The 11,456-nt window shown below is 29.8% G+C and overlaps 1 protein-coding gene across 1 annotated transcript; it reads left to right on the forward strand.

Moving 5' to 3' along the window:
• Nucleotides 1–2,157: 2,157 nt before the first annotated feature.
• Nucleotides 2,158–10,979, forward strand: LOC106465465 (decapping and exoribonuclease protein-like). The gene is made up of 7 exons (XM_013925695.2): nucleotides 2,158–2,213; nucleotides 5,399–5,821; nucleotides 6,356–6,578; nucleotides 6,955–7,192; nucleotides 7,897–8,032; nucleotides 8,406–8,491; nucleotides 10,623–10,979. The coding sequence occupies exons 3-7, from the start codon at nucleotides 6,440–6,442 to the stop codon at nucleotides 10,798–10,800; spliced, it is 777 nt and encodes a 258-aa protein (XP_013781149.2). The 5' UTR covers nucleotides 2,158–2,213; nucleotides 5,399–5,821; nucleotides 6,356–6,439; the 3' UTR covers nucleotides 10,801–10,979.
• Nucleotides 10,980–11,456: the final 477 nt, after the last annotated feature.

Raw genomic sequence — 11,456 nt, forward strand, 5'->3', positions numbered from 1 at the left:
ATGAACTAAATATAAAATTATGCTAAATTATTGAGCTTAAAACTACAAATTTAAATTCAAAAAAATATAAATAATCACAAACTCTTTCAGTTCAAATTCCTAAGTCTAATTCATGTAAAGACTTTGCACTCGGTAACTCTTAACCATAACAATCGTGGATCAACTTCTTTCCTAAGAAATATATGTATTTTGAGTTAATTTTTCAATATAATGATTAATATAAACAGATATACCATGCAGCATGACTTAAGCTACTATATAAGAAAAATAAAAGTCACGTATATCCCATGCAGTTTTTTTCCAGAAGCAACTTTTCTAACGCTTACAGAAAAGACCTATTGGCCAGTACTAAATACAACCTCTACATAAAATGGCAGTTACTATAATAAGCACCGCCCACATTCATATTGTAAAATCCAGAGAACAACGTTTCATCACATGCTTTCCTTATCATCCTATGATTTGTCAAATGGGAGATACAGCAATTGGAATAACTGGTACTGAAATTGACACTTTCGACTAGGATTGGCTAAAAGTTTTACAACTGCGGTTTGACACGCCCAGACGCAGTTTTATAAAGAAAACAGACTAGAAAAAGGTTTAGATACCAATCATAGATGGCAGAACCAATGCTGAGGTGAAAGGAACTATCTTAAAAAAATTTTTGAGGGCGCTTATTTAAAGTCTAAAACGTATTTTAAGAATTTTTTCATTAAATTCCTCTTTAAACTTCATTAAAGAATACAATTTTGTACAAATAATTGAATGTTATGCTACTATTTATAAAAATAAAATCAGAAATCCATTAAAAGATAAGTTCTATATCATTTTTTCAATTCACAAATGCACACTTGCATTGCCTACTAAGAAAGTTAGTACCGGTAGTCATCGGGTTAAGAAAGGACTTGTGTCGTTAAAGTTTAGTCGGAAAGAATTTACGGAAAATTAACTAACGAACGGGGACGTAACAATATGTATTCAAGGAAAATAAACCTTCAACTACTAACTTAAAACATCTCTGTATCACTCCTTAAAATGAGCATTACCTACACACATGAGGGCAAGACACAGAAACAGGGCTAAGCAAATGAAAATCTTATAAAACAAACCTTGTGGTATGTAACATTTGTATAATTTAAATTATTAGTGCAAATTTATTACCTTTTTACTTTTGATTTAAAGAATGTAAACTAACTATGCGCTGTTTTATATAGACGAAAGTCTAAAGACTATTAAATATTTTTATTCTTTGTGAAATTATGTCTACATTTCTTTTCTTCTTAAAGTGCTATAGTCCTGTTTGTACACTAGATTCTTGAACTTTCTGTTTTAGAAGTCAAACTGTGGTGTTCTCAAGTGAATCAACACATTAGATATCAAAATCAGAAATACCGGAGATATAGATAATGTGTGCAGAGTGTTAATAAATCAGTCTCGAACAAAAAAAAAACAAAAAAACTAGCCACAAATGTTTCACTTTGAAACAAAACAACTTTATTTCAATATTGCACAAAAAAAGGAATGTGCAAGTCGTCTATTTCAATCAAAATGGCCATCTTCTCTGTGTACAACAAAGTCTGGACAATTGTATATGGGTATTCTCGGAATTCCCTGAGAGTAGCCTGCAAGAACCGCAAAAACTGGATGATTAGTCAGATACTGTATTGCAGAGCAATGCCTAGATTTTCTCTTCCTTTGGCTGAGTCTTTATGCAAAAGAAAGAGACTGGACACAGCGTTGTATTATAAATAGACAAAACAATCAAATTCAACTTTATTATAAACACTTGGATAAGTGCTCGTAATATGTATCGAATGGAAAAAAAGATTTGTTGACACTTATTAGTATTCGTCGAGATCATAGAATCACGACGTTAACAATACTGCTAACGGTAACCTAACATTATTATTCTCGAATCACTAGATGTTATCTCAGTTTTGTAATTGCTGTAATGAGTAATGGCCTATAATTACTCATAATCTGATGATGACCTAAGAGGGTCGAAATATCCTTATATTTGTGTTCTGTAATAGTAATAAAAAGTGTATTGTATCCATATGCATTTATTAACTTCAAATGGAATCTTCGACACACATAATTCACATCCAAGGGGTTAAAATTTTCACGCCAAACTGTTCAGTAACTTAATGTAGGTGTCACTCCGAAGGCTTAACTGCTCGAAGGATATGGTTTATGTTTCGTAACTGTAACTTGTAAGTCATTAAATAAGTTAGAATAGAACTTAAAAAATATATTTTTGATATGTTGATAAATTTCAAAATATGTTTTAAGTATTACGTTATATTTACTTAAGAATGGTTTGGCTTGCTATCCGATGTTCACATATTTATTAAAAGTAAAGGCTAGCCTAGTCAGATAGTCTCTTTCCATTACATTTACACTTACAGACTACAGTTAGTGAGTTATATAATTTATAACTTGTACGTTTCAACTATGGGCGTGAATACCGAATTACGAAAACTTTGAGATGATAATCGAGCATTATGTATTCGTTTTATTGATTTAAACTAAAAAAGAAAATTTATTATTATTTGTCTTTATTTTCCATATTCACATTGTAGTCAGTTTATAAAACAAAAGTGGGAAGTAAAACTATTTTCAACACTGTATATGGATATCTGCATTAAGTATTGTGTATGTTACACATGTAGTGAAATTTTACTAATAGAATATGTGTCATAGTTATATTTCATGTTATAGTTTTCCTGCATCTTGGACATTTAAGTTTTATTTATTTTATTTTGTATTGGTCTCACTATTCAGTTACAGTAAATAGCTTATAGTAGATTATTAAAAATAAGTCGTCATTTAACCATGCCATTATTTGAAGAGATCAACATGACCAAGAGTATGAAAAAAGCTTTAGTTCACAGATCCAAGGCGCATGGCTTTGATAAATGAGTGGCCATTAATTTGTTCACTGGTGTGTACCAGTTTGGATTCTGTAAAGTCAGTTTGTTGCAGTAAATAATTTGTGACACTTACATTCCCCAACAAATGAAAGTTTTTGTATGCTATGAAATAATTTGCAGCTCACCTAAATCTTTTTTTTTTTTTGTTTTATTATCAAATGCTATTGCCGCTAGACATAGCCCAGTGGTAAATGTGCCAAGCTATGGATTGGCCTTAAGATTAGATTCCAGTACACTGCAGAACATTCGACATTTTCAGGTAGGGGTACATAAAAATTGACAGTAATCTTGCTATTTGGTTAAGAGTAGCTGCATTGATGGCAGGAACTGATAAGCATTTCTAAACTAGGATAGCCGTGCCTAACCACAGAGGTGTCTGATCTGTTTGTTTAGCCTATGTTTAATATTAGGTGCCATTTGTATTGAAAGTACCAGAAACCATGAAGCAAAAAAGGATGGGAACACTGTTGTGTCATCCATAACAATGATTCTCAACCTCTTTCAGTCCATGGACAGGCTAAATCTTTCTATAGGCTATAGGCCTGTTCTACAGTATGTTGCATATATATATATATATATATATATATATATATGGATATACAGAATGTAGAAAGTTATAGTGGACTTTCCTTCAACAGGGGTAAACAGTATATGGCTATTTTATGCATGTTGATCAGTTATATAGTTGTACCAGAAGTGATGACATCATGCGTTTCTAACAGTATGACTAAATTGTGAAATAACATTTGTTGTGTATGTTAATTTTAAGTGATGGAAAACAAAGAGTAGTATTGAAATAACAGCTTATAAAAGTATGTGTTTGTGCAAAAGTAACAATTAGGAGATTTATCAACAAAAGCACGAAACAATACAGGAACATTTGTTGATTCAGTGCTTTTATTGAAAAATCAATTTAAGTTTCCATTTCATCAAGCGTTTATCTTGGTAAATTTTCCAACTGTTCATGACATTACTTCACATCACGCACATTCATACAATGCTGCTTAACAGTTTCAATCATATTCTAATTTCTTGGATAACGACTATGTAACTGATCAATATTTTTACAGTGGTCATTTTCCATTTACCTCGATAAAGGAAATATCACTTTCCGAAAGCTTTTTTTTGGATAATAGATTTCTGTTGCTAACTTTTTTGTTTTGATCCTGCATGCTTGGAATATCATGGGTAGATAGTTATACATAAGGTTGAAAAGAACCTTGGAAATGATGTAGAAATGAATAATATAGATATACATATATATATATTTATAAAGAGGGACGGTAATTATAAGCACTAATCATTCCCGTCCCTCCTTTTTCCACTGAATCACTGGCTAGGAACCAGTACATCAACATTGTGACTGTTTTACATGATTTGTACGTTTCTGTAGTTTATGATTTTCAGTTTCAAAAATTCACATAATTCAACAATATTTGGGCAAAGATTAGAAGCAGTAAAGAATGAAATAGTATGGCATACTTTGTCGGGTAGGTATGTTTGTATTTATGTGTGTGTATGTATATATATCTATATATATAAATGGGATATAGAAAACATAATTGGATTATTTAATGAATGTTAACTCTCTGAAGTATGTGAAAAAATATTAATTAAATATTTGATATTGTAATTAAACATAGATATATTTTGCCTGTCTCTATGAGACTTATTTTTTCTCCAAAGATAATTTCATGAAATTGCTTTTTAATCAGAAATTTCCTTAGTACTTTATTATATTTTATTATTCAGCATTACTGCAGTCTCGTTAAGAGGTTCCATTTCTATGGATATAAATGACTCATCACTATGCATATAACTTTTGGCTCAAGCTTACATTCATGACCACAACAATTGTTGCAATATATCCACAAAGCACTTTAGCTCTGAGTTAAATCTCAAGATCACTCTGTTGCCTTATAACTGATGAAAAGTTCCTTAGCAAATAACAGCTTTTATTTGATATTACAGTGTGCAAACAAGGTTTTACTGTATGTATAGACAATTCAAAACCATGGATTTGTTCTGTAGATTTCTTATGAATATGTTCTGAATTCTAAAAACATTTTAGCATAATAGTAAAATATAAATATAGTGGAAATAATGTGTGAAAAGGAACTATTTGTAAAAGGTAATGTTTTCAAAACATTAGTAATTTATTTAAGCAACCTTACAAGAGAAACATTTAGAATAAGCAACTGAAACAACTTACTCATTTAAGTAATAATGATGAATATCTCAAAAGAACTCCATTAGTCATGTTCTGACAATCAGAATAATTGCTTACACATTATAACCTCGCATCCTGTGCATTTGTATCACAAAGTCAAGTTTTTTATTTAATTTTTTAACTTTTCTACCAATTCCAGAAATATATATGCTATTCAATTTTTTCTTAGACACAAGAATTTTTAAAAATACCATAAATTATTCAATATTTTACATCTTTCTTTTATTTTTTTCAGATGAATGAAACACATCAGATATTTGTGTTGAAAACATGGAAGAAAAAGAAGTAATAAACAGCAATTTATTAAAAAAAAGAAAGTATTCTTCTCTTGGGAAATATTGCTACATTGGAGCAATGCAGGTTCATAATTCTACAAAATATGAAAGGAAGTTTCCTTTCTTCCGAGAGCCACAGATAGTGGGATGTTTCTCACTTGATGGTAATCGTGCTTACTGTAATGACAGCCACCAACTTAAGTATTTGCATATGCCTCCTAATGGATCAAAAGTGAACTTTGATTTAAATGCAGGATATGAAAAGGCAATAAAAAAATCATTTGAATTGAATGAAAAGCTGGATAATTTATTAAAATGGATTATAAGGAACAAAAAAAATTTCACGTAACTAGCACAACAGATAAAGACTCTAAAGATGGAAGGTAAGTTTTCATACAATCAGTATAATGAGGTTTTATGAAAAGATCATTGTTTGGGATGAGAGGACATGGCAATAAGCCTCCAAGGGTGTGAGTTAAGATGAGAAACTCTAAGACCCATATTACTACTTAAAAATTTTTTATTGGGTTTAGTTTTTTGCTTTTTTACTTATTTTAAAAGTATTAAAATTGAAAATTTCTAAATGTTATCGTTAAACATTCTTATATATTTGGATAAGTAGTTTACCTAATAACAATTTACTTTAGTTTCTACACAGACTGGGGATAATGTCAAAACAATTTTGGTCCATAAATAGGCCAACTACAGTAGAAAAACCTTTATTAGTCCCATATGTAATGGTTAATCAACATGTAGATCAATAATGGGAGTCACAACAGTTCTTTAATTTTAGATGTTATATTTGGTTGTTACATTTTTTAGTCTATGTGAAGATTGGTAATGTATGTCAGATATAAGACTTTTATTAATCTTTACAAAAACTAGTAATATGAGATGGATTGATCAATTTTCTTTAGTCTCCACACAGACTTCATCTGTTACCGTGGGCTACTCACTACCATACTTGTCACTGTTTATGAACAACAGGAAGACTGGCTGATATGTGCCACCAGATTCCAGAATACTATCTATCTCTGTGCTTTTCACACAGAGAGAAAAAAAAAAGGGAAAGTGACCTGACTGAGCGGGATAAGTTAATGTCTTCCTGGGGATACAAATTTGAGCAATACATGACTTCAGGTAAAGAAGAGAAAAAAAAATCAACATTTTAAAGAAATATTCATAACATGCTCTTAGTTGATACATAAAATCAAATGGACTGGAACACTTTTCATTGTACTACACAAGAAGAAATCGGTTCTAAACCAAGTTAGACAAAACACTTAACAGAGATATATTGTGCCTCCTCCTTATGACCTTTGAATTGAAATACTTCACAGATGTTTCTAAAGACGTTTTTTATTTTTAGTTGAATATGCTTGAAGGATAATTATGGGTAGAAAACCAAAAGTTGCAAAGGCTACTTTTGTAAATCTTTTTATTTTTGATTGTGGGGGATTGTATTGATGCATATGTTAATGTGTTTCTGGAAATTTATTTTTTATATTTTAATCAGGGAAAGAAGATGAACCACCTGATCTTATAGCACCTATCAATGAAAAAGAAGAATACTGTTCTGTATTAAGGACTCGCTTAAACAGACACTCTTTAGTTTATGGAGCAGAGGTAGATGGGTTAGATTCAGTGTCACAGAAATCAGATAAGTCATGTAAATGTAGCTCTTTACAGCATTTTGTTGAACTCAAGACTTCACGGAAAATTTCACATCCTAAACAAGAAAGGAATTTCTTTCGGTAAGATATCATCAAGGCACTGGGTTGTTTTTTGGAGTAAGTTGGTTATATCTACCTACCAACACTTAGTTTGATGTTATTTATAAAGACTGTGTATCTGATTTTGTTGGTCTTTTAGTTATGTATTTATATATATATACTTCAGTTTAGTAAATTTTTATCATTTATTTGACAATTCAGTTTCAGTTTTAAGACCCAGAAAGCATTTTATACAAGTATGTCAGAAATGGAATCCTTTATTGCAGATACATTAAATGTATCAGTGTATGTTTTTTTTTTATCAATGGCTTCTTGATAAACTTAAGTGTGATTACTTTTGTTTTTTGTATAAAAACGGTTATTTTTTGAGTCTTTTAATGATCTTGCTCATATTCCTGATGAGAAGACAAAAGTGGCATTAAATAAGCATCAAATTTTACACACTAAAATTCTCCATTGCAGATGTCTCTATCTGAACAAGACCTTCTCAGAAGGACTATACCACTTTCTTATAGAAGTACAAGTACAAAATTACTAAACATGACACTCACTCACAAACATGCCATAGCATTTGTGCAGTTCATCTGTAAAAGTCTTTCTTGTAAGCATAGAACTGTTTTAAAAGAGCGATATGCATTGAACAATATTTTATGTTGTTTAAAAAATGTAAAACTTTTTTATATTTTCTATTCTCCAATGTTTTTATATCCCCTTTTTTTTATCAGATACAAGTTATTGAAGTGGTGGGCACAGTCCTTTTTAGCAGGAATTCCAAGAGTCATTTGTGGCTTTAGAAATGATAATGGTATTGTTGAGAAACTACAAACATTTTCTCTGAAGGACATATCTCAGAAAGGAAGGGTATGTTATATAAATTAATATACTAATGCTACTAATATACTTTACAGAAATTATTGAAAGTGTTTGAACATTTATCTCATTTTTTTATATTCACACACACACATGTATATTTATATATATATTGTAACTGGTAGCATTTTCTTATGTTCACTTATTTCCAATTTAATACAGAAATACATTATCTTAAACATTTACATTTTCTCAGGAAATTATAAATACTTTTATGGAAAAAAATGTGACAAAACTGAGCTTCTATTCTCAAAATAGTTGTGTACAGACTATATTAAACACTTTTTGTTTCATAATTTTAATCATAAGAATGCTTTGTAATCCTAATTTATAGAAGCTTAATTGTATTTATTGGCTTATTTAGGATTTGTGGTCTCCTGCTGCTTGTATGAATTTTTGTGATGACTTTTTATCTTTTGTACAAAAGAATGTGACTATTGATGACCCACAGTAAGTGAATTTTTGATTACTTAATAAACACAATTTTTGTCAGTTTTAAAAAGGAAATGTGTAAGCTGTTTTTCAAATAATTGTCATAAAAAGTTTTTACTAGGACACAAAATCAATGGCAAGAATATGAAACCTAATTCTTAGTTATTCAATGAACAGAGGTGTGTGTGCTTAATGTAACAGATTATATATATATATATATATATATATATTTGTTAATAAGAATTTGTTACAGTAAGTATACATAAATCACTTTCTTATTACAAGATAGTTTTATGGTTAATTCAACAGATTACAATAAGATACTTGTATACTTGAAATTGACTGATGCTCCTATGTTCAGTCTGTTAACACAGTATACGAGGTCGGTCAAAATGACCGACCTTAAAATCATCATGTAACCATGAAACTATACATACTTTAACTCTGAATGTACTAAGTGTACCTTCATGAAATTTGGCAAGCTTTTAGCAAACATTATATTTTTATAGAATGACTGCAGATTTTAACAGACAATTACAGTTATTTATCCTGAACAGCCTCTAGCTTGTAACAGTGGACATGTTTTCATTTAGTTTCATTGTTTTTTGAACCAAGTCTAACTAGTGGAACAAATTATTAAATCACCCAACAAGACCTTAGTGAAAGTTATGGTAAACAAAGTATTGAGTTATATCAACTTGCATCACATGATGCTCATCCCACATGCATTGCTCAAGGTGTATTTTTTTTAATTGGGTTTTCTTGTCTAACCTAATCAACTTCTACATTTTATTTAGTTATGTTAAAAAGTATAACAATAAATAAAAAATATACGTTGGTTGTTCCTCTGAGCTCATGATTTTTGGACTTAATATATTGCTCTGAGAATTAATACAATTTTTAACCTAATTATAAGTTAGCTTGAAAGCTAGGTAAATGATATTAGTTTTTGATATGTTCTAAACAAGTGTTTTTTTAATGTGTTCTAAAATGCATATTTGAAAACTACATGAATTACTTTTCTTTTCCTATGAATTTTTAAAACTGCACAATTATATTTTAACTTCATTTTATAATACATGATGCCTTATTGCACCACGTATATACAGGCCTAGTAGTAGTAACAAATGATCCAAAAAATGAAGAATATTGTAGTAAATATATTTATTTATCAACTCGGGAATGGAATTTTATAATCTTAAATATGTCTTTTTAATATTTATCCACTTTAACTTACTTATATAGGTGAATTTTTAACTGCACAAATATTTTTACAGGTGCACAATTTGTGATAATCTTCACACTAGGAAAACTTCTGCATGAGCTCTCATGGCAAATTATCAGTTTTTACCTTTGAAAACAAAACAAACAATTATATGATTTAGATAGTGTAGAAATTGATCTTTCTGTTGGTTATAAACATGTCCAAGAGCAATGAAGAGAAAATTGTAGACACTTCTTGTAAGACTGAAGATATAGGAATGGTATGTCAATGTGGATTAAACATATTGTGATATATCAATAACGCAAGAAGATAAGAGGTTGAAATTATATATTATGAATTCTAAATATCTATAGCATGTGTTTTTTGTTGGTTGAATAATCTGAAGTTCTAAGGGAAGAGAAAAATGTCTATAAATGAGAAGTCACGGTGCTGCCAAGTTGTGACTCTGAGAGATGCAGATTAAAAATTTATTCAAATATTTATTTTTGAAATAAAATCTTATAAAATATAAAAATTAGAATCATAAACTGCATTTTGATGATGAACTTACTGGTATAAATTGAAAATATAGTAGCATAATTAAGTTTTGAAGGTAACACTGAAAAGAAAGAGTTAGTGACATTTGCACTTTGACCCACCTTTATCCAGAGGGTTAAGAACTATATTTTATTTCATAACGTATTAAGTGTAAATTGTAATTTTATGTAGTTACATCAATTCTGAAATATTTCATCATTATGAAGTAGTTTTTTTTTCAAGCCATAACACCAAAAATGCACGATCAAAAATGTTTTTACTGAATATGTGTATATATTGCTTGTTGCTAATAGCTACTGCTAGAAGAGAACACAATCCCAGAGAAGTATACCATCAAATGCTTCAAGTTATTCTTCATTAAAATGCTAAATGAATTCTATTTTACAGTGTAGTGTACAAGCTGGAATGGCAGCCTCATCAAGATATAAAACTGTATCTGTTAGACAAACCTGAAGAATTCCAGATACTTCCTGAGTGGTACATTAAGGAGATGACTACGTATGATTTAGATACTTCACCAGACTTGTTGTATACATTTCCAAATTTTAAAAATGCTAAACTTTAGGCCCTTTGATATAACTGACCATCAAGAAAAACCATAGAACATTGATGATGTAAACTCTATATGAACATGTTCAGCTGATCAGTGTTTTTAAAGTTGCTGTGCATAATGTTTTACTAAATGGAATAAAAAGTAAAAGATTTGTTGTGATTATGTAATACAGATTTGGATTTTTTTTCAAACAAAATGTTTTGATATAGTTCATATGTAAATCACAGTTTTTTCACAAGTTATAAAAGGTACTGCAAAACTGATTTTTATGCAGTGTGTTGTAGGAATATATACAGGGGTGTATTGACTGTACTTGGGGCCTGAGGCTAATTTTATTTTGGGGGCTCTTTTATATAGATTTTTATTAATAATACATGTACAGTACATAGTACATTTACACAGTTTACACATGCGGTGCTTAGGCTAATTGAGAAGTAAACATAAAAGAACCTTAAAACTGTATATTTTGTCATTTGCTAAAACAGCCTAAAACAAACTTTACTTTAGGGCATATAAAATGTAAAATTAAAAAGGGAATTTGTCAGTTTGTGTGCTCTGTCATATTTAATTAAAGAAGTTTGCTTTTCTAGCTTTCTGGTTTGCGAAATCTTAAATTATATCATCAAAACTCAGTTGCCACAAAATTTCAATTTGTATGTACATCAGTG

The sequence above is a fragment of the Limulus polyphemus genome, unplaced genomic scaffold (assembly GCF_000517525.1).
Source record: "Limulus polyphemus unplaced genomic scaffold, Limulus_polyphemus-2.1.2 Scaffold1953, whole genome shotgun sequence".
Lineage (NCBI taxonomy): Eukaryota > Metazoa > Arthropoda > Merostomata > Xiphosura > Limulidae > Limulus > Limulus polyphemus.

Bases quoted from the DNA above. Each gene is read 5' to 3' on its own strand.
- LOC106465465 (XM_013925695.2), top strand. From the start codon at position 6,440: ATGTGCCACCAGATTCCAGAATACTATCTATCTCTGTGCTTTTCACAC. The intron at 7,193-7,896 runs GTAAGATATCAT...TTTTTTTATCAG, and splicing joins CAAGAAAGGAATTTCTTTCG to ATACAAGTTATTGAAGTGGT. The intron at 8,492-10,622 runs GTAAGTGAATTT...TCTATTTTACAG, and splicing joins GTGACTATTGATGACCCACA to TGTAGTGTACAAGCTGGAAT.